The following is a 24,556-nucleotide window of genomic DNA, read 5'->3' as shown; positions in this document are numbered from 1 at the left end:
TGATTTTCCTTTGTGTTGTAAATTCTACCTCTATTATGTTAATAACGTGGGATTATCAGCAGTTTTGCTAATAAGGCAGGACTCAATCTACAAGGTTAGGTTGTGTTTTGAGTCAATCTCTTTTGATATATAAAAGAGAAGCAAGTAGAGAGACTGCGGGACCTCATAGCACCAAGAAAGAAGCACTGGGAGCAGAGCACATCCTTTGGATCCAGGGTTCCTGCGATGAAAAGCTCCTAGATCAGGGGGAGACTGATGACAAGGACCTTCCCCCATAGCTGACAGAGAAAGAGAGAACCTTCCCCTGGAGCTGGCACCCTGAACACGGACTTCAAGCGTCTTAGGCTGCAAGGGAATAAATTTCTCTTTGTTAAAGCTATCCACTTGCAGTATTTCTGTTACAGCAGCACTAGGTAACTAAGACAGGCATAAAATTATAACATTAACTTTTTGAAAAATAAGTAAATGCACACATACACACGTGTATATGTTGACTTGGAAAGTACATAATCCAAAAGTTATACTATTTTCAACATTCAATATGCACCTGAATATGCATCTTTGTCATGACATGTTAGAACTAATAATCTATAAAATAAAGCAAAAATATGCTCATTTATATATTTACATATCTGCTTATTTATATATTTATTTAACAGCTCTTATGATGTTTAAGCTTCAAAGACAAGCAATACTAAACCTTCTCATATGGGAAAATTTGGAAACATACTAAAAAACTTACTAAGGTTTTAAGACTAAGCTTTCATTACACTATTTTTAATGTACCTGTTAAATAATTAACTATCTGTAGAAATAATTAACTATCTATAGAAATAAATGCTATCCATTCATGGCAACTCTGGTATAATTTATTGCATTGTTACAAAGCAAATAATTGAAGAGTAAGAAAATTAGTTGTTTAACCTAAGCATACGACTTTAAAAATTCTGCCTCTTTCCTAAGTTAAAATTAAAATCTCAAGTGTTGATTTAACTATCTTAATAAATCTCAATTACACCTTATTTTAAAAGAAATACCAGGCACATAGCAAGCTAATGTAGTTCTTAACGTAGTTTAATTATTGTATATGTTACACAATGACATTTATCGGCTTCTCCAGCTTTTCATAGAAAAGACTTATTTTGCTTTGAAAAGCAACAGACAGTGCTTTAACTGACTAATAAGTAGAACCATCAATTATCTGGATTTTTTGCCACATTAAGCTTTATAAGGAGACAAATTATAAAAGGTATTATTATGGATTAATTCCAAAAAAATTACTTCGAGGTTATTTCCCTGGCCAGCATGAGATCAGAGCCTTCTCTTCTGTTTTCTCGGCATTTATGCTATACAATGAGAATTGGTTTTCTGAATGATAGCCCGAGACCCTGAGGAGTCTCACTTTTCAAAGAAAGATTCAATTATGTTTCTATATTGTACTTACCAAGGAAGGAAAATAAGAGAATATACTTCACAAAGAACTCCTTAAGAAAAGTCACAATAATCTTGAGTTCCTTAGACTAATAAAAAAAAAAAAAAGGCTAATACACCCGGATAATTCAGATCACTCCTTTCTCAGCAATCTGTGCAATAGGGATTTATGGTACAACAACATTTTATGATTAGGAATATTTCTTTACACAGTAAAACCTGCAAAAGCCAGAACCTGTGTAAGGCAAAAACCTGTCAGAGGAGGAAAACGCAAATATTTTCCACTAAAATGATTACTAGAAGAGTGGTAAGACTGCAACCTGTCAAAGGCAGAAAACTTGCAAGACCCAGAAAAACAAGGCAGCCCTGCTGAGTTCCAGCTCTCACAGGTTTCAGTGTATATGGCCCAGTAATCCCCAATTTTTTTTATACAATCAGAAGAAATGCCTTATTAAAATTTTGAGGTAAGAGAATTATACATATGATATTTGAATCACCAGTGTTGTTGTTGTTAGGCGCCGTCAAGTCGATTTTTGACTCATAGCGACCCCATGCCTAGTACTGAGTAAAATGAAAGGAGAAAACAACGCATAATGGGAAGCGCTCAACAGCCCCAGGAAGCCGTGTTTATCTTTTCAGATTCCAGACTCTTTCGCAACAAGACTTGAGGATGAGAAGGATGCCTCCCAGTCCTGACGCCCTGTGATCTATGAAATGATGACAGTTAATTGGTCAGATAGGTTTTCTTCTTTCCATGTTATGCTCTAAGAGTAAAATAGTAAAAAAGCACATTGATGCAAAATGCCATCAAAAGTGAAAAATTACCAGAAGATAATAAAAAGATTGCAAAAAGTTCCATTATGTTCAGTAACAAAGCAATGCTAATATTAATGAAAAAAAGATGTTACTTTGATGTGAACCCTGAATTCTTGTTTTGCCCCCAAATTATTCTATAAAACTAATTTCATCCACTACTTAAAAAATAAAAAATAACACCCTTGTATTATCTCCCTAAGTATTAAGGTTTTAAGAACAAACTGTTCAAAACTACTGGGGGGTGGGGGGAGGGAAACGTAGCACTAAATCCAAGTATCGCTGGCATCTCATCTATTCTCTAGCTCAGGGATTTACATGTGGTATCGCTCACATTAAAGTTGCTTCCAAACTCAGAAGAAACCATTACTGATGTCTGCTGAACTTATCAGGATGCCAAGAAATTTAATAACTTAATATCATTGGGCCAAAGGGCCGTTCATCTCTATAAATAGTGGGAAATAAATAATTTTTTTTAAAATAATTTACAATTTTCTTCAGGAAAATTACAATGCTAGATTTCTTCCCCCAAGTTGTATAAAACCCCCGTATCATGAAGAGCTGCCTTTCCAGTTAAAGGCTCAAAGTCAGGCCATACATACTTTTCTTGGCAGGTTTCTTGGGTTTCTCCACGCCAACTCTGACCCACTTGGCTGACTCCTTGGCATCTTTCTAAGCCTAGCTTTTTCAAGAAGCCTTCCCTGTCCAACAGCCCTCACCATCTCGTTCATTTGCTCTCCAGATATTATAAATTTCTCCTTCACAGTACAGGCCTCTACTGTGGTTTTTTTCACCCCCTAATATTTCAAGTGTGTGTGTGTACTTTTCCTCTTTTACACCATAAGCTCCTTTAAGGACACAGCCTGTGTGTACATTATTCATGTTGGTACACTTAGCGCATGCTTCACACACACTGGGCACTCATTCAACATTTCTAATATAAATGAATATGAATATGGAAGTATGACAATTACAGCAAGGAGTGAGACACCTTCTTCCATCTAAGATGTCAAACATGTGAGAAAAAGGAGCAAAAAAAAAAAATCCCCTAAACTGATACAGTGCTCTCCTATATGGGACGACAGATCCTTTCTGACAAAATTTGAAATAAGGAAAGGCAAGGAGGCAGAGGATGTTGACTGGCTTGTGTTCCATAAGTGATTACACTTGGGAAAACTGAGTCAGGATAAACACTTTAGGAAATGTAGAGAAAATTAAGTGGCACTCAGGAAATTCCATCCAGTCACCATTTACCCTGAGTCTACTCTGGTAGGAACAAGGGAAGCCCTGTGCCCCAGGGTCAAAGAGAGAACCATATCTGGCCTCCAGTGTGGCATTCACCTTTCATTTTACTGCAGAATCAATGTCAGATTGATCACCACAAAGGTTCATCTCACTTGCCCACTCAAGACCACACCTATTTCTAATCAAAAACCAAACGAGTTGCCATTGGGTCAATTCTGACTCATCGGGACCGCATGTGTGTCAAAGTAGAATTGTGCTCCATAGGGTTTCCAAAGGCTGATTTTTTGGAAGTAGATCGCCAGGTCTTTTTTCTGAGGAGCTCTGGGTGGACTCAAATTGCCAACCTTTTGGTTAGCAGCCAAGCACACTAACCGTACCACCTAGTGACTGTTTCTAACGAGTATCCCATTTTAGAGACCCTCTCTTATCCATACAATTTGCTTCCTTTACATTCCCCATACCCAATGTGTCAACAAATCCTGTCCATTCTACTTAGGAAACATTTCCCTTCCCCACAGCTTCAATTTAGTCATCCTCAGTTTTTCAGACTTTAGCAACAGCTCTCTTTTTGAACTATTGAGAAAGCCCCTTAACTGGGCCTTCTGCCACCCTGGATTCTCCATATATCATTAGAAATGTCTTCCTTAGATGAATTAAAAAAAAAAAAAAAACTCAATTGTAAGTACCGTCTTCAAATATTTTGCTTTCCTTTCTCTTTTATAAATACAGGGGGGATTCTTGCTTACTGATGACATGTAAATCCTTGGATTCACATATAAATTGGGTCTTGCTTTATATCCTGCCATTCAATGTACAAATTCCTCCTATTACTTTTCTCATCTTTCTCCGGAAATAACAAGAATTCATGCCTTGCCATGAATTCTTGCTTTTATACACCCATTTCCTTTTGTCTGGAGTGAGGCTCACCACTTTTTCACCTGGAAAATGGTCATCTTCATCCTCCAATTTGAGTATGTCCTCTTGAGAGAAAATTACTTTGATCTACTGGTTTCTTTAGCAAGATGACCACATCTTCGTAAAAGCACTTACCCCATTATTTGGTTTACCCATTTACCCATCAATCCCTCCCTGGGATGTGAGATCCTCAAGGGCAGGCATCGAGTCTGGCTTATCTTTCGTATCAAGCACATAAGGTAACATCTATTTTGTTGGAAACAATGCAGGGAATAAGGAAAAGAACGTAAAAAAGTTTTAGAATTAAATGAACGTGAAAGTGTTTTTGAAGAGCTGAAATAATCTTTTCCATAGCATATCCTCAATTGGCTTTTAAGGGCTGGCCTTGGAACCCAACGGACTTGAGCAACTTTGTGTCTATGGGAATAGGCATTCTAAGTTCCAAAGAGCACACCTACAAATGAACTTTGGAACTCAACAAGCTACCCCAAGGCTCCATGGGCCTGAGCAGCAGGCACTGAAGCTGGGACGAGGTCCCCAGGCTGGTGAGTGGCTGTGCCTCTTGGAGAGGTGAAGGAGCCTGAGCAGCAGTGCCAAGTCGTGAGAAGCAGTGGCTCACCAACGGAGACCGGTCAGCCAGTGAACGATCCAATGCCATCTGTCGACGTGGCCCTCCCGGGCCCGTGCCATGCTGATCACTGTGTACTGTGTGCGGAGGGACCTCTCCGAGGTAACCTTCTCTCTCCAGGTCAGCCCTGATTTTGAGCTTCATAACTTCCGGGTGCTCTGTGAGCTTGAGTCTGGCATCCCTACTGATGAGACCCAGATAATCTATATGGAGCGACTCCTTGCTGATGACCACTGTTCCCTAGGTTCCTATGGCCTAAAAGATGGTGATGTTGTAGTCTTACTTCAGAAGGAGAATGTGGAACCTCGGCCTCCAGGACGAACACCAGACCAGCCTCGAATAGATATAAGTGGGATAGCTGTGCCTGGAACATCCAGCTCCCGCCAGCAGCAGTACCAGCAACAGCAGCAGCAACAACGTGCACAAACAGCCCAGCAGGCCCGAAGCTTGGCTTCCGGAGAGAAAATGGTATCTTCTCAAGGTCTGGACAGCCCAGCCTTGATCCGAAGCATGCTGCTTTCCAATCCCCATGATCTGTCCCTGCTGAAAGAACGCAACCCTCGCTTGGCAGAAGCTCTGCTCAGTGGAAACCTAGAGACCTTTTCTCAGGTCCTGATGGAGCAGCAAAGGGAGAAGGCTCTGAGAGAACAAGAGAGGCTTCGCCTTTATTCTGCTGATCCATTTGATCTGGAAGCTCAGGCTAAAATAGAAGAAGAAATCCGGCAGCAGAACATCGAGGAAAACATGAATATAGCAATAGAAGAGGCTCCCGAGAGTTTTGCACAAGTGGTAATGCTTTATATTAACTGCAAAGTGAATGGGCATCCTTTGAAGGCTTTTGTTGACTCAGGCGCACAGATGACCATTATGAGCCGAGCTTGTGCTGAGAGATGTAACATAATAAGGCTGGTGGACCGACGATGGGCTGGGATTGCTAAAGGAGTGGGCACACAGAGAATTATTGGCCGCATTCATCTAGCTCAGATTCAGATTGAAGGTGATTTCTTACAATGCTCTTTCTCTGTACTCGAGGAGCAGCCCATGGACATGCTTCTAGGACTAGATATGCTCAAAAGACACCAATGTTCCATTGACTTGAAGAAAAACATGCTGGTGATTGGTACCACTGGCACACAGACTTTCTTTCTTCCTGAGGGAGAGTTACCACCATGTGCTAAGCTGGTAAGTGATACTGGGCATGAGGAGTCTTCTGACAAGGAAGTAGCAGATCCTATTAAAAAATCAGTCACGGATTCCGGACGGAAAAGGCACTGAAGCAGGTTGTAAATGTATCACCACCTTGAGGCTGTCTCAGGTCCCAAGAAATTATAAGAAATGAGCTCAGTGGCAATGTAACCATTAAAAACATCAGTAACAACTAAACCTGGCCTCTGGACTAAGTTCTGAGACCTGTAATTATGTAAATCGTACTTGCTTTATCTTGGCCCTTCTTCCGTTTCCCTTATCCAGAGGTCACGGAACCTCATACTGGGAAGGCTCTGGAGGCTCCAGTTGATTTCCAGATAATCCATGAAAAGGAAAACCAGCCTTTTCTTTTAGAGACATTATCCCAGCAGATTAAAAGGTGGCTTGTCCAAACCAGCTGCTATTTTGCAGAATTCCTGGAAAAAGCCATTGCTACAGACCCTACAAGGCATCTAAGCAAAACTATTTCATATTCCCTCTAATGATTGTTTATATTCAGAGAAACACGTCTGTTTTCCCAGATTTTTTTTTTTTTTTGTGTGTGTGAAAGGTATTAGAAACGGTGGGTCAGTTATACTTTTGAGTTGTTAATACTTGTAACTCTGATTTGGACAGCATAAAGCCCCATTTCTTCCTATTTTATATTTTCCTTTCCCTGAAGTCAGTCATTTCTATAGCAAGTTCACTGCAGCCCACCCTGCAAGCTAGTTTTGCCATATTCCAGATTTTTCTCCTAAAATAATTTTCTCTTTCCCTTGCGTACGAAGAAACCCTGGCTATAAAATGAAGGCACTGAATTCGATTTTTTTTTTTTCCCAAATTATGGTGCTTTTCGGGAACCTGCCGGTTGCATGCTGTTGGAAATGGGGTGCAGCAGGCAGGCAGTGGCCCAAGTGCCCCAATACTCATACTAGATCAATATTAGACCAACTCCTTTTTCAAAAAATCTACTTTATATATTAAGCAGTTATGTAAGAGGTTTGAAAAAAGAGTTTAACTGCTAAAATAACATTTGAAAACTTCTGAATGAGAAGATCTCTAATGCCTCGTTCACCTCCATGATCCATTCCAACAGGGCTACTCTCCATTACTACTGGTAGTGAGAAATGGAGGAGCCTAGGCTTAATTACAACCCGTGGTTAATACACCTGAGAGAAAAGGTTCAGCTGCCTGAGGTCTTCAGACTCAGGGCAAATGTTTCAGGGCCATAATTTATCAAGACTGGTATTAGAAACAACAGTGGATTCAAAGACATGAAACATATGTTCTGATAAACCAAATAAACCAAACACATTGCCATTGAGTCAATTCTGACTCACAGCAACTCTACAGGACAGGGTAGAACTGCCCTATATGGTTCCTAAGGGTGTAATCCCTATGGAAGCAGAGTGCCACACTTTTCTCCAGCAGAGTGGCTGACGGGCTCCAACCACTGACCTTTAGATTAACAGCTGACCACTTAACCACTGTACCGCCAGGGCGTGGGTTCAAACTGCAGACCTTTTGGTTAGCAGCCGAGCTCTTAACCACTGTGCTACCAGGGCTCCAGTACTAGTTCTATGTTACTTAGGCATATCACTTCACATATTTTAGAACTCAGGTTCCTCATCTGTAAATTGTTTGGGAAGAAAAGGCACCTTCAAGTACTAAGACTGTATCTTTTCATCTCAAATACCCTTTCAGTCATTCCAGCTGTTTTCCTAAGATCTATAGCCACTGGAAGCACTCTCTATGGCTTAAAAAAAAAAAAGCTTCCCTATAATAATATCTTTCTCTTGGTCCACTTCTTCCTGAGACTAATCACTTTCTTTCTAAAGAGACACCTGTTCCCCTCCAGCCATTCTCAGTTCATGTCCCAGTTTTCTTCTTCCTGAGAGGTATAGCCTATGTTCACATTCCCTAACCTGGTCTACCCTTGCACCAGGGCTTATGCCCAGCACAGCTGCTAACAATGACCAAATGGACAGAGTGCTTTTCTACTTTTGTTTCCAATGAAGTACTCTGATTCGGACAATGTAATTACCAATATGAAGAAAAAAATTCAGAGTAAAGCCAGAGATAAACAAAATGCCTATGAATTGATGAGAACTGACCTAATGAATGCATGGATTTCTTTACAAGAAAAAATATGTGTAAACCCTTGATATCTTCTTCTGGACTCAGTTTTAAGGTCCATATAAGCAAACAAACAAAACTCCAAATTGCATATTACATGAGTCCGGTCAATATCAAATAAACTCTTAGCATGTAGCCTATCAGGACGTCTGGTACATACGAGCCAGTCTAAAAATCAGAGTCTTTCAACTAAAAGACAGCGTAAATGCTATTCAGTTCAACAATACCCATCCTGCCTTCATCTCAATCCTATAATTGAATTCCCTGACAACAGTCTCATATTGTCATGAAACATCTGTATAAACTCATCTAGTGACAAGGCCTGCCCTTTCTGAGGTAGCTATAATGTTTAGGGACAAGTCTTAGGTAAAATCCTTTGTTTCTTATTTTGAACTCAAATCTGTTGTCTTACAACTTCCAATAAATTGGTCGTCATTCTTCCTTCTGCCAAGAGCACATTTAATCTCTCTGAAATAAGGCAATCCTTTTAATATATAACATCAGTGTCATCTTAAATATCCTCTTTTGTGGGTTTTCAGCAGATTCTTTAATTGTTCTTCATAGGACAAGCTTGGAGTCTATTAATAATTTCTGTCCATTCCTTTGGCCATATTCCAGCTTCTAAAAATATTATTTTAGTGAATAGATTTGTAAATTAAAAATACTTTCACTGAATTGAAAAGCAACGACCTCCAAGAAACATCAATAAACTAAGTGATTAGTGTCTTTACTGATTTTCTTCTTTTTAAATCATTGTGTCTCAATTCAGAAAACATTTTAAAAATTAGCTATATGGATTTAAAGTCTTGACTCAATCCTGTATACACTTAAACAAGTCCTAATCAATTCAATTTTAAATGGATTGGTTTTAGGTAAAGGCAGTACCCTTTTGCATGTCTATTATGTAGATCAGATGCAGTGCCAAGTACTTTGCATATATTACTGCCGAGTGTTTTTTCAACTTTTTTTGACAACCTACAGTTAGAAGAAGTATGTTTTACATTGTGACCCAGTTTTACACACACATGCATATATATGTGTGTGTGTGCTTTCAAGAAACATCTTTGAAATAATATGAAATTTTCATTCTTTCTTAGTTTATTAATATCTTATTCCTATTCTATTTTTTTTTTTTTAATATGTTAGACATGCCTCATTAAATGTGTCCAACCGAAGAATATGATCCAGCATTTGAAAACCACTGACTGGCCTATCTAATTGTTTGATTCAAGTCTTCTGGTTTCAAATGCCAAGCTCTTTCCACTATAAAACCTGTTTTATCTGACACATTTTCATCCTGAATACTGGTACAAAAGTATTACAAAATTCCATTTTGTGAAAGGTACCAAAACACTATCAGTAAAAAATACTACTGACAACAGGAGAACAGTAATCAGAATACACTCAACAATTTTTTTTATTGAACACTCATGAAGTAAACACCAAGCAAGGCTTTTATAAATATGGAAATGAATAAGTCACAGTTCCAGACCTCGAGGTAATTACAACCTGGTAGTGGTAGGAGAAGGATTCATGGGTGGAACAAATGATTAAGCACTCAACTGACTACTACCTGAAAGGTTGGTGGTTCAAACACACCCAGAGGTGCCTCAGAAGACAGTTTTGGTGATCTGCTTCCAAAAGGACACAGCCTTGAAAACGTATGGAGCAGTTCAACTCTGCACATATGGGGTTGCCATGAGTCGGAAGTGACTTGACAACAACTAACAATAACTACAACAACAAGGGGCAGTGACAGTCCTTGGGTGATGCAAATGATTTGGGCTCGACTACTAACCACAAGGTTGGAGATCCAAATTCATTTAGCAGCACCATGGAAGCCATACAGCAGCACCATGGAAGCCACCCAGTAGTACTGGAAGAAGGCCCTGATGATCTATTTTTGTAAGAGCGTTGTTGTTAGGGACCTTAGAGTCAATTTGGACTCACAATGACCCCATGTGACAAAGGAGAACTGCCCTACAGGACTTTCTTGGCTGCAATCTTTACAGGAATAAATCACCAGGGAGCCACAGAGCTACAGGAAGGGTTCTAACCACCAACCTCTCTACAGCCATTGAAAACCCTACAGTGCAGTTCTGTTCTGAAACACGTAGGGTCATCATGAGTCAGAATCGACTCAATGGCAATGGTTGTGTTGTTGTTAGAAGTAGAAGACAGACTTCTAACCAACTAAGAACAAAATAGGTTAGCATGAAATCAGTAGTATGTCGGTACAAATGAAGAAATTAATTTGTTTTACTAAGAAGCAAGCAGGTAAAACATACTTTGAATGTATCTAAAATGTCCACCACTGATGCTGAAAAAAACGTACTCTCCTCTTAAAGTTCAGGTTGCTAATATACAACTTAAACGTATCTATCCCTGGGAATTTACTGCCTCGATGCTGATGCACAAAAGTTTCTTTTCTTTCTTCCCATTAAGAGTCATGATAATGTAGACTACATGATGAAATAAACCTAACTATTTAAAATGACAAGCCATTTAAAAATCCATTAAACCCATGGTTTCACCTAATGCCCATTTAAATTCCCATCTTACCTAAAAGAAATTCACTATTGTGATAAATATGTATTTCAAGACTATAAAAATGCATTCCAGAACAGTTAAACCGGAAGACTGATGTTTGAAATAAGCGGAGCATATAATTTTGACTTCTTTCTTAAAATACTGGGACATAAAATTTCCCCTTTTTTTTAAGGGAAAATCCACCCCCTTAAAGGCAAAAGACAAATAGATGCCTGCAGATGTCAATATATCTTCAGAACAGGCACTAAATGTTGCCTTTTTAGTTAAAAGAACATTGAGCTTCTTTCAGAATGCCAATTCTAAGAGAGTTTTTTGCTGACATCCAACATTCCATAAAGAAACACTTGAGTAAATGATTAGAGAGTGATCTTGGAGTCACACCAGTAAACTGGTAGAAAAGACATCTATCAATGCTAATGTTCATAGTTATTCTTTGAGGTTAACAAGAGCCTGAAATACCAAGGTAGGGGAACAAAGGTAAAGAAAGGTGGAGGAGAGAAAGCCTGGCTTGTTTTTAACCAAATCTCCCTTGATTTAAGTACTGTAGATACAACTATTTTTATATGTGGCTGAGCTTATGGATAAGCTACCATCCTTCAACACTTTATTCATCATTGGTAAGTGCTCTACAAATGAAAACAGTTTCATTATTTTCACAATAGAGCCTGAGTCAAACCTGCTTTTGAGCCGCAGCTTGCTTCCCTGTCCAGTCCATCTGTTAGAATCTTAGAATTTCTAAGAGTCTGTCATCCAAAAACTGGAGCTTGCAGTCCTGCTCTGCCTCCTGAGCCTTTATCACACAAAAAAAAAAAAATCACAAGATCCGTTTAACAGACTGCTGAGATGGGTACACCTGGGGTGGCTGTGCCTCACATTCCTGCACTGAATGTTTCCTAATGATTGCATCTTTATTTTCTCAGAACGAATTTTGTAAATATAGTTTTTCTATATTTCTAATCAGTGAGGCTCATTTTAAGAACTCCGTAAAAATCGCAAGGTAATTTTCTCCTACATTAAACTTCATAGTAGTCTATGTGTGCTATGTTCTAGACGAGGGTGAAGAGTATATGTAAAATATAACATACAATATACATTATAGAGTATATATATATATATAACTGTTAATTGATGCATTGATGCTCTGTCTAAATAAAATAGACAATTACCAGCATAAGCATATTCCAGGTAAAAAACTCACTTAAACCAAAAAAAAAAAAAAAAATTCACTTAGATCCATCAAATTCTTATCCTGTAACATCAGTCACCATTCTGAATTCTTATTCTTCTAGGGCTTTACTATAAGGACTCCCTGAGTTGGACAGAAAAATTACTTAAAAATTACATGATTCACATATTCTCCTTTCAAAACCCATGTCATATGGAGGGATTCAATTAGTCTATTAGTCAGAAAATATCAATGTTTTGCATTTATCGAAGTCACTAAAAATTCAATATACTTTTTCAAGAGAATTGTCTTTGTCCTATGCCATGCAGTCTCACAAGGAAATGTAAGTTATAGTCTTAGCCTTTAAAAACCTTAAAAGTCCAGTTATAGGAATTAGAAAAGAAGTACAATGAAAAGGATCCAAAAATAACATTTAATTCAATTTTGATTCATGAAATACAGAATACAGAGTTTAGGGAAATGGCCTCCTGCCCACTGTGTAAGACACTAACTACAACACAGCAGGATTTATCCAATAAAATTTTATGGAGCACCTACTGTATGCCAGACACTGATTTAGGGGCTAGATTTCCTCAGTGCAGCAACTGATCTCTGGATCTCAACTGGAGCTGTGGGCTGCAGTCAGGCGTGCAGTAGAATCTGTCACCTCCTCAAAGGTGAGTCATCAGGGGTCCCTTGAGATGACCAAGTTTTCCGACATGTGGAGTTAGCGTATAGTTGATATTCAGGCTAAACATCAAGGTGAAGTTTCTGGTCTGTCTCTGCCTTGACCCACAGTGGCATTGTGCTCAACTTACTTGCTATTAGTGGGCTTAATCCTGGACTATGATCCAGCAATGATAGAGAACTACTCCTCTCACAAAGCTAATGGAAAGGGATTGGGCTTGCACAATAGGCGAATAACCAGAGCACAGAAGGCAGGAGAAATTAACTAGATGATGGGTTAACTTGATGAAGCATTTGTCAAATACTTTAACTCCAGGGAATAAAAAAGACAGGGGTTCTCAGGGACAATGATATACCAAACAGGTAGCAATTGCACCAGTGTTTGGGCATTTAGAAAATCTAGATTGGGCCCCAAATTATTAACAAATATCTAATAAGTGCTGAGTTTTCTGGAGTAATCGCTTATTGATATCTTAGTCCCTGGTATTTTATAGAAAATATTAATAAATACATGGACAAAGTCCCAAGTGTTATTAAACTGGCATAGAGAAAATGTGGCTTTGTTTTTAACTTTAACTTGGTTTTCATGTAAAAATTAATTAGAATAAATATGTTCTGGCTTAATGACATAACTGATACACACACTTATAGACATACCTTGTTTTATTGTGCTTTGCTTTATTGTGCTTCAAAGATATTGTGTTTCTTACAAATTGAAGGTTTATGGGAACCCTTCGTCAGCAAGTCTATCGACACCATTTTTCCAACAGCATGTGCTCACTTCCTCGTGTTTGCCATATTTTGATAATTCTCGAAGTATCTCAAACTTTTTCATTATTATTATATTTGTTTTGGTGATCTGTGATCAGTGATCTTGGGTGTTACTGTTGTAATTGTTTTGGGGGTGCCACAAACTACACCCATATAAGGTAAACTTAATATATGTTGCGTGTGTTCTGACTGCTACACTGACCAGCTGTTCCCCTGTCTCTCTCCCTTTCCTTGGGCATCGCTATTCCCTGAGACATGACAATATTGAAATTAGGCCAATTAATAACCCTATGATGGCCTCTAATAGTTCAAGTGAAAGGAAGAGTTATGTGACTGTCACTTTAAATCAAAAGATAGAAATGATAAGCTTTGTGAGGAAGGCATGTTGAAAACCTAGGTAGGATGAAAGCTAGCTCTCTTCCACGGACCAGTTAGCCAAGCCGAAATGCAAAGGAAATGTTCTTGAAGGAAATTATAAGTACTACTCCAGTAAACATATGAATGGTAAGAAAGAGAAACAGCCTTACTGCTGACATGAAGAAAGTTTTAGTGGTCTGGATAGAAGATGAAAACAGCCATCACATTCCCTTATTCCAAAGTCTAATCCAGAGCAAGACCCTAACACTCTTCAATTCTATGAAGCCTGAGAGAGGTGATAAAGATGGAGAAGAAAAGTTTGAAGCTAGCAGAGGTTGGTTCACGAGGTTTAAGGAAAGAAGCCATTTCCATAATACAAAATAGCAAGGAGTAGCAGCAAGTGCCAATGTAGAAGCTGAGGTGAGTTATCCAGAAGACCTAGCTAATAAAATTGATGAAGGGAGCTGCACTAAACAACAGGTTGTCAATGTAGATGGAATAGCCTTTTATTGGACTTTTATAGCTAGAGGGGAGAAGTCAATGACTGGCTTTAAAGCTTCAAAGGATAGGCTGACTCTTTTGTTAGGGGCTAACGTAGCTGGTGACTTTAAGTTGAAGCCAATCCTCATTTACCATTCCAAAGACCCTAGGGCCCTTAAGAATTATGCTAAACCTACTCTGCCTGTGCTCTATAAATTGAACAACAAAGCCTGTATGGCAGCACATCTGTTTACAACATGGTTTACTGAGTATTTTAAGCCCACTGTTGAGACCTACTGCTCAGAAAAAAAGATTCTCTTCAAAATATTGCCGCTCATTGACAACACACCTGGTCACCCAAGAGCTCTGATGGAGATATACAAGGAGCTTAATGTTGTTTTCATGCCTGCCAACACAAGATCCATTCTGCAGCCCATGGATCAAGGAGTAATTTTGACTTTCAAGTCTTATTATTTAAGAAACACATTTCGTAAAGCTATAGCTGCCATAGATAGTGATTCCACTGATGGAGCTGGGCCAAGTAAATTGAAAACCTTCTGAAAAGAGTTCACCATTTCAGATGCCACTAAGAACATTTGTGATTCATAGAAGGAGGTCAAAATATCAACATTAACAGGAGTTTGGAAGAGTTGATTCCAACCCTCATAGATGACTTTGAGGGGTTCAAGACTTCAGTAGAAGTAACTGAAGATGCGGAAATAGCAAGAAAACTAGAATTAGAAATGGAACCTGAAGATATGACTGAATTGCTGCAATCTCATGATAAAACTTGAATGGATAAGGAGTTACTTCTTATGGATGAGCAAAGAAAGTGGTTTCCTGAGATGGACTCTATTCCTGAAGAAGATGCTGTGAACACTGTTGAAATGGCAATAAAAGATTTAGAATATTACAGAAACTTAGTTGATAAGGCACCGGCAGGGTTTGAGAGAACTGACTACAGTTTTGAAAGTTCTACTGTAGGTAAAATGCTATCAAACAGCATCACATGCTATGGAGAAATCTTTCATGGAAGGAAGAGTCGATCAATGTGGCAAACTTCATTGTTGTCTTATTTTAAGAAATTGTCACAGCCACGCCAACCTTCAGTAATCACCACCCTGATCTGTGAGCAGCCATCGACACTGAGGCAAGACCCTCCACCAGCAAAAAGATTATGATTTGCTGAAGGCTCAGATGATGGTTAGCATTTTTTTAGCAATAAAGTATTTTTTTAATTAAGGCACATACTTTATATATATATTACATAATGCTATTGCACACTTAATAGACTACAGTATAGTGTAAACATTCATATGCACTGGGAAACCAAAAAATTCATTTGACTGGCTTTATTGCAGTGGTCTAGAATCGAACCCACAATATCTCTGAGGTATGCCTGTACAGATTTAAATGTAACTGATTTAAGAAATAAGCCCTTAAAGTGCTTTTAGTCTGGTAAAGTTGCCCACAGTTCCACTCTAAGTACAATTTTAATTAGTGTTTATGGTAACTGACTCATCCCCATTTGCTCAAAACTGTCCCGGTTAACTAATAGTCTCCCCAAGTCCCAGCAACCGCCTCAGTGCTAGCAAACCAGGACAGTTAGTCACTCTACTCATGTTGGAATGGATTTTTAATTAAAAGCCATGTGGGTATGCTATGCATCTCTATACAAGGTGCACGTTTAATAAGTCAGAATGGTCCGTGTTATCAGCACATGTTCAAATGTTGAAAATAGAATGTCTTAATCTATTTGTATGGAGCCCTTGTGGAGCAGTGGTTAAGAGCTTGGCTGCTAACCAAAGGCACTGGGTGGGTGCTAACCAAAAGGTCTGTTTGGTTAGGATAAACTTCTTTAAACTCATTCATCACCTATTTCTGGACTGGAAATTTAATCATTTTTAAAATGACAAGAAAACCACATTTTAAAAGATATAGTAAAAGATCTTGAAAGAGTTCAAATTTTATGAATTCCTTAAGAAAATCAATAATATATTGAAGTTGGATTTATTAATGAAACTGCTTTAATTTTCAAGTCTCCTTGGAAGTGGTATATATTTATGTGACTAAAACAAAAAAATGAAATTAGTAGAAAGAGAAGTATGGGATACTTAAAATAAATATTTAAATTATCTATGAACTTAGACTGTCCTGAAAACTACAGATAAAATAATAATATAATTTATACTAATAGTAAAGGTACTGATTGAGTGAATTTAAATCTCAAAGTAAATCCAGGTTTTGAAGTTTTAAAGGAATATTTAAACAAAGGAGAAGAAACTTCAGAAGAAGCACAAAAAAATAATGATTTGTTGTATTTATTTTAAGTTATCATGGCGCTATCAAGGGTCAAGATACAATGAATAGAATATAAGATAGGGCTCCACAAAGAGGGAAAATTAAAAGATGAGCTGATTTTTGATAAAGAGATGTGCACACAGGCTGAAGATGATTTGCAGAAGGTTTGCTGAGTGTCTGTTTGAGGACAAGAGGAAACATGGAAGGCCCGTGATTCTGTGGTAGAACTTGTAAACAGTCTGGGGACTAGGGTTAAGGAGAGGAAGATATGACCAAACTGTGATGTTGCCGTGAAAGCAGAGACTTGAGAAGTTTCTAAGGAAAACCAGGTCAGCCAAACACATCAGTGCATTACATACTTTGAGGAAAAACAAAATGGCAAAGTGAGACCTTTAGCTTTGCCACTGCAAGGACAATAAAGACTGTGATAAGGGTAACTCACAGAATTGAGGGGCCAAACCAAACCCAACCCGTTTCCGTCAATTCCGACTCATAGCAACCCTACAGGACAGAGTAGAAGTGCACCAGGGTCAGCAAAAAGAAGTTGATGACATCGATGGAACATCAAAAATCATAGACAGGTTAACTTCTGTTATCTGTGGAGCCAGTCCTTCAACTCACTGTTTAAAAACTTCACTTCTAGCTTGTCTGGTCAAGCGTTTAGAATTAAATGATATTAAGGCAGTTTTTACATAAACATACTAGAGCCAGTGCTATAGGCTTCATTCTGACAGAAATAATAGCAAAAAGTTAAAGCAACAGATGGGCAGTTAGAGTAAAATGGAAACAAGATATTCTCTGTTCAAACACTGCCAACTGCCACCTTTTGGTTTCCAAATCAGTAACTGACAGAAAACAGTTTCATTGAAATTTCATAAGCTATAGGAGTTTATGTCCCCATATGGCAAGGTCTCCATTGTCAAAGTCTCACCATATAAATGACCCCTGAGTCTGAAAGCGTACTCATTAACGTGAGAAATAAAACGGTGCTTGTTCTTTTCTGTAAGTATTCAAAAATAAAGAAATCTGTTTGTTTCAAAAAAATGCAAAAATCCTTCCATGCTATCCCACTGTTCTCAGTGATTTGTGTTCATTACTAAATATATATATATATATAGCAAATATTCCAAAGTAGAAACCATAAGAATATAGTTTTCAATTCTTTCTCCTATTAAAACATATTCTAAACATAACCCAAAAAACCCAGCACTGTCGAGTCGGTTCCGACTCATAGCGACCCTATACTTCAGGAAACAAAAAGGCCTGATAATCTACGTCTGAAAATCAGCCAGTGATAACCCTAAGGATCACGGTAGTCCAACCCTTTCCCTGTGAATAGAGTCACCAAGAGTTGGTGGCCAACTTAACCAACGAGCTAACAACAGCAAACATATCTCAGGTTGGGGCTAAATGCTATAAAGGCAAATGTGGATATTTCAAAAGTCCATTTGCATTATAACTTCTATAGTTTTGTGAAGGTCTAAAAAGCTTGGCAGCCAATGAAATGGATGTGTTAAAGTCTCACAGAAAGTTACAAAAGTAGTGACGTAGCATTCTTCGGTTAAGATATAAGGGAGAATGGGTAAAGGTGATTGGTCAGATTAAATGCATTATATCTGTTTATAGTTGGCCAAAATGATTTTAGTAGACAGCTAAAGTACGTCTGCTATATTTTTATAGCAATTAAGCAGCTACTGACTTATTTCAGTCTACCAAGATACAAATGAATAACCTAATACACATTTTTGAGAGAACTGCAGAGATTTCTGGACTCCAAATGTAATATCTCATTAGTGACAAGCTGTATTTCTCTTGGCTGTATTTTTGTAAATTTTTATGACATTCCAAAAAGCACAGGCATTTCAAAGCTCTATTCCTGGGAGACACAGTCTTCACCTTGAGGGTAACTTACTGATCCAGAGGAATCCAGCCAACTAGGCAGAAATAAAAATTCAATTCCAAATAGAAAATGTTAAGGGGAAATTTGACCAAGAGCATTTAAAAGATTATAACTCAGTTCTGTCATTCTTGTTCTGCTTTCTTCTTCCTTGAAGAAGCAAGTTCAAAGCTAGTTATTTTAATTGATCACTCTTCTATCTCCTAGTTCACCTCAAACATTCTTGACATTCTTGTTCTCCCCAGAGTGTCCATGTGAGTAGAAAAGTCTTAACACAAACCAGCCTAATTTGAAGCTTGCGAAAACCATACTGATTGCAAGAAAAGATGTGTATGCCTTATTTTACAAGTATTCAAAGCCACTTCTAGCTCCCGACAGGCTGACATTTGCCACTGTTACACGTCAAACTTAAATTCCCAAGATCTACCTTGTTTTCAGGCCATGCGAATATAATTTGAGAGTATGTCAAGACATATGTCTAATTAGTGACAAGTCACTCATTTGCTCCTTTAAAAACTAGATTATTGAGAGCTGACCATGCAGCAGACACTGCTTCAGGGGTTAGAAACGGTGGTGTTCAAGAATGACAGTCTTTGTTCTCAAAGCAATAGAAGATTCAGATAATATTAAAAATTATAATGATGATATCTGTCATTTACATAACATTTACTAGCTGATTTGTTGTTCTAAGTAAGTCACACATTTTAATTCATTTTAACCTCATAATAATCTGTAAGCATTAAACAATATCCCCATTTTAAAGGATGAGGACATTGAGGAACAGAAAAGTAACTTTTTCAAGGTTACAGAGCTAGTAAGTGGCTGAATCCAGGAGTTTCGGCTCTGGAGTCCATGTGTTCAATCATTCTACCATATTGCCCCCTCATAACAGAAAATAAATTAATAGTGTCAGGTAGAGGTAAGTTTTATGAATAAGAAAAGTGAAGCAGCATAAAGGAGTAGAGAGCAATGAAAGAGGATGAGGGGAGGATACTACTTTATATAACAATCAGGGAAAGCCTCTCTAAGGATGTGTTATTTCAGGAGGAACCTGGATAATACGGGAGAGGAACTCTGGAGAAAATCTAGATGAAGTGCATTTCAGAAAAAAGGAACATCAAACACAAAGATCCTAAGACAGAAACAAGCTACAGGTGTTGAAGGAAGAGAAAGAAGGCCAAGGGCTAGAGTGGAATGAGAAGGAAGGTCAGAGTTAGTAACCTAAATTGCACCAAGAGCCCAACTCTAAGGCTCTAATTGTAACCTTAGGTGTCTATGTCAGGGGAAACTAGCTTACACTGGTGGATAAAACAAACATCCATTTAATTCACCACTATCAGGCTTGCCCTCAACCCCCACAGCATTTTTCTGGACTGCAAATAGGCTGTTAGGCAAAATGAACTGAAGCTGAGTTTGTCCTTATTTCCTCAGGCCTTGGAGGTATAACGAGCAGTGAAACAATCTACAGATTACAGCCAGGAACAGGAAGAGCCAACACACAGAGTGGTCCAGAAATGAAAAATCATCCCTCCATTTTTATAGAAACCATTGTCATTAACTATTACAATAACAAAACAGAAGTGCCGCCAGCAATAACACTCACCAGTAGTTAGGAAAGTTCAGTACTAGGGTTATCACCAGATAGTTAGATAACATCTCACTACCATAAAATGAGGAAAATTAATTTTAATTGTATTGACCATAAGTCCCCCAACATGAGCTGAGAATTAGCTGACAAGGACAGGGGCAATTATCAAAGGCAATATATCAAGTTCTATTCAAGTGATCAGTGGGGTGCTGCAGGCATTTGCTGTCAGTGAAATTTCTAGTTGACACTTTCATTAATGATGCGTAAGGGGAAGACCAGCATGTGAATAGATTTTCAAAAATGATTCTACAGTGGGAATTATTCCAAGTGCAAGCTTCCAAGATCACAGTAATGATAGAGTAGAAACTAATACAGAGGTTTCTGGGAAGACTTATAATTCAAGGCAGCCAATTATATAAAGACATAACATAAAAAAAAAATAGAAGAAATTCTGGGTGAAAATTTTAAATAATAGGATAGTGGTTCCTGAGGTGGGGGGGAAATCAGTGATTACACAACTCTTAAATAGTTTTATTACCAACATTTATTGAATAAAATGTATTCCAGATATAAACATATCATCTATAGGTCTTCCGGATACAAACACATCCCTATAATCAAACGCGGTAAAATTATTAAAACATTGAATATTCTTTTGAGTCACATGTCAAAGTGCAACACTGTGAATGCAACACTGCCATGCTGCCTCCTATTCTGGACAATGTAAAATCAGGAAGAATGTAAAGCTTTAGAGCGTTTCTGAGGGAAGCTACAAAAATATGGTGAGAGGAGATACAAGACCTGTACATATATACCCACCGATTTTCTTACGAAACTGTCATGAGATGAATGCATTTTCAGGTTGAATGGATAGCCACTATTGAGTAGTTCCAAACTTGCTATTGAATAGGTTTTATTTAAAAATAAGAAGCCAAAATATGAAAATATCCATCTTGGCTATGTAGTACTGCTATAAGAGAAATACCACAAGTGGAAGGCTTCAACAAACAGAAGTTTAGTTTCTCACAGTCTAGTAAACCAGAAGTCCAAATTTAGTGTGTTAGCTCCAGGGGAAGTCTCTCTCTCTTTCTCTCTCTGTAGGCTCTGGAGGAAGGTCCTTGTCATCAGCCTTTGCCTGGACTAGGAGCTTCTCAGCTCAGGGACCCCAGGTCCAAAGGGCATGCTATGCCCTTGGTACTACTTTCTTCGTGGTATGAGGTCTCCATGTCTCTCTACTTGCTTCTCTCTTTTATATTACAAAAGAGATTGATTTAAAGACACAACCTAATCTTGTAGATTGAGTCCTGCCTCAGTAACAAAACTGCCACTAATCCCGCCTCATTAACATCATAGAGGTAGGATTTATAACACTTAGCAAAATCACACCAGATGACAAAATGGTGGACAATCACAAAATACTGGAAATCACGGACTAACCAAGTTGATGCACATGTTTTGGGGGGACACAATTCAATCCATGACAATATCCACCAGCAAGAAGAAGTGTTCAGGATGTCGGAAGGGATGGTAATAAGAAGTAATGATGTAATTGATTGTGAAAGGCTAATTGACAGATAATTGAGAAATGTTCCTGAAACCTGGTAAAAATTTGACTAATGTGACTAACTGGAGCCCTGGTGGCACAGTGGTTAAAGAGCCTGGCAGCTAACCAAAAGGCTGGTAGTTCATATCCATCAGCCACTCTTTGGAAACCCTACGGGGAAGTTCTACTCTGTCCTATAGGGTTACTATGAGTTAGAATTGACTGGACTACAATGGGTTTAACATGTTAATTGTGAGTAAAGTAAATCAATAACGGAGAGAAGGTTATTTAAAACCTGAGCTACTCAGTGGTTTCAAGAAATCATGATGTTTCTGGAGAATAACAGGCAAAGAGGAGACTGGCAATGGAAGGCTTGGGAACAAAAATGTGGACAGTTGATCAGTATCTTCAGCCATGGTGCTCAAGCCTAGTGTTTTGAATGCTAGTGGCCAATTCTCACCTGTAAGGTATTTTGCAAATGATTTGTTACTAATACTACTTAAAGCATCATAACATGCAAATTCTTTGGGTTTTATAAATAAGTTTTACTTTCATAAATAAATTTTAAAATACATTGGCGTGGATTCAAATGCATTCTATTAATTTATGCAACATATAATAAAGAGAGCTTATTATGTGGCAGGTCCCATTTCGGGCCCTGGAGATACAGTGGTATCCACGACAGGTTGCTGTGCTCATGTTTTATGCTAGTACCACTTCCCCAACTGGAAGACAGAAAGGGGTAGAGTTACATCTAGTGGACCAGGAACATGCATGGGAGTGTGTCTCACATTTCAGTTGCATCTATCATGCGTGTCACGGAGGAAAAGCATTTGAGGTCTGCTGATTCTGGATAATTCTAGTAATTGTCACTAAAAACTGTCACAAATATTCTCAGCTCTGCTCCTTTCAGGTACATAGTAGAACTGCATTTCTCCCCCTTTTTTTTTTTTAATAATTTTTATTGAGCTTTAAGTGAACGTTTACAAATCAAGTCAGTCTGTCACATATAAGCTTATATACACCTTACTCCATACTCCCACTTACTCTCCCCCTAATGAGTCAGCCCTTCCAGTCTCTCCTTTCGTGACAATTTTGCCAGTTTCGAACCCTCTCTACCCTCCTATCTCCCCTCCAGACAGGAGATGCCAACACAGTCTCAAGTGTCCACCTGATACAAGTAGCTCACTCTTCATCAGCATCTCTCTCCAACCCATTGTCCAGTCCCTTCCATGTCGATGAGCTGTCTTCGGGAATGGTTCCTGTCCTGGGCCAACAGAAGGTTTGGGGACCATGACCGCCGGGATTCCTCTAGTCTCAGTCAGATCATTAAGTCTGGTCTTTTTATGCGAATTTGGGGTCTGCATCCCACTGATCTCCTGCTCCCTCAGGGGTTCTCTGTTGTGCTCCCTGTCAGGGCAGTCATTGGTTGTGGCTGGGCACCATCTAGTTCTTCTGGTCTCAGGATGATGTAAGTCTCTGGTTCATGTGGCCCTTTCTGTCTCTTGGGCTCATAGTTATCGTGTGACCTTGATGTTCTTCATTCTCCTTTGATCCAGGTGGGTTGAGACCAATTGATGCATCTTAGATGGCTGCTCGTTAGCATTTAAGACCCAGATGCCACATTTCAAAGTGGGATGCAGAATGTTTTCATAATAGTATTATTTTGCCAATCGACTTAGAAGTCCCCTTAAGCCATAGTCCCGAAACCCCTGCCCTTGCTCCGCTGACCTTTGAAGCATTCAGTTTATCCCGGAAACTTCTTTGCTTTGGTCCAGTCCAGTTGAGCTGAGCTTCCGTGTATTGGGTATTGTCCTTCCCTTCACCTAAAGCAGTTCTTATGTACTAATTAATCAGTAAATAACCCTCTCCCACCCTCCCTCTTTTTTTTTTTTTTTTACCCTCCCTCCCTCCCCCGCCTCGTAACCACGAAAGTATGTGTTCTTCTCAGTTTATACTATTTCTCAAGATCTTATAATAGTGGTCTTATACAATATTTGTCCTTTTGCCTCTGACTAATTTCACTCAGCATAATGCCTTCCAGGTTCCTCCATGTTATGAAATGTTTCACAGACTCCTCACTGTTCTTTATCGATGCGTAGCATTCCATTGTGTGAATATACCACAATTTATTTTAACCATTCATCTGTTGATGGACACCTTGGTTGCTTCCAGCTTTTTGCTATTGTAAACAGAGCTGCAATAAACATGGGTGAGCATATATCTGTACGTGTGAAGGCTCTTACTTCTCTAGGGTATATTCTGAGGAGTGGGATTTCTGGGTTGTATGGTAGTTTTATTTCTAACTTTTTAAGAAAATGCCAGATAGATTTCCAAAGTGTTTGTATCATTTTACATTCCCACCAGCAGTGTATAAGAGTTCCAATCTCTCCGCAGCCTCTGCAACATTTATTATTTTGTGTTTTTTGGATTAATGCCAGTTTTTTTTTTTTTGTTGTTGTTGGAGTGAGATGGAATCTCATCGTAGTTTTAATTTGCATTTCTCTAATGGCTAATGATCGAGAGCATTTTCTCATGTATCTGTTAGCTGCCTGAATATCTTCTTTAGTGAAGTGCATGTTCCTCTGCCCACTTCTTGATTGGGTTGTTTGTCTTTTTGTGGTTGAGTTTTGACAGAATCATATAGATTTTAGAGATCAGGCGCTGGTCGTTCGGAGATGTCATAGCTGAAAATTCTTTCCCAGTCTGTAGGTGGTCTTTTTACTCTTTTGGTGAAGCCTTTAGATGAGCATAGGTATTTGATTTTTAGGAGCTCCCAGTTAACGGGTTTCTCTTCGTCATTTTTGGTAATGTTTTGTATTCTGTTTATGCCTTGTATTAGGGCTCCTAACGTTGTCCCTATT

At 38.6% G+C, this 24,556-nt stretch overlaps 2 protein-coding genes across 4 annotated transcripts in view; one reads left to right on the top strand and one right to left on the bottom strand.

Annotated features, from left to right (window-relative positions):
• PDGFD (platelet derived growth factor D) overlaps positions 1–24,556 on the bottom strand; it is a 272,892-nt gene that overhangs the window by 121,769 nt on the left and 126,567 nt on the right. The gene's annotated exons all lie outside the window — the stretch shown is intronic.
• DDI1 (DNA damage inducible 1 homolog 1) lies at positions 5,093–6,307 on the top strand. Its single transcript, XM_049893042.1, has one exon. It carries the CDS (start codon positions 5,093–5,095, stop codon positions 6,305–6,307), a length of 1,215 nt encoding a protein of 404 aa, XP_049748999.1.

This window comes from Elephas maximus, chromosome 7 (assembly GCF_024166365.1).
Source record: "Elephas maximus indicus isolate mEleMax1 chromosome 7, mEleMax1 primary haplotype, whole genome shotgun sequence".
Taxonomy (NCBI): Eukaryota; Metazoa; Chordata; class Mammalia; order Proboscidea; family Elephantidae; genus Elephas; species Elephas maximus.
Note: the sequence above shows the minus strand (reverse complement) of the source record. Positions and strands in the feature narration are given on the sequence as shown.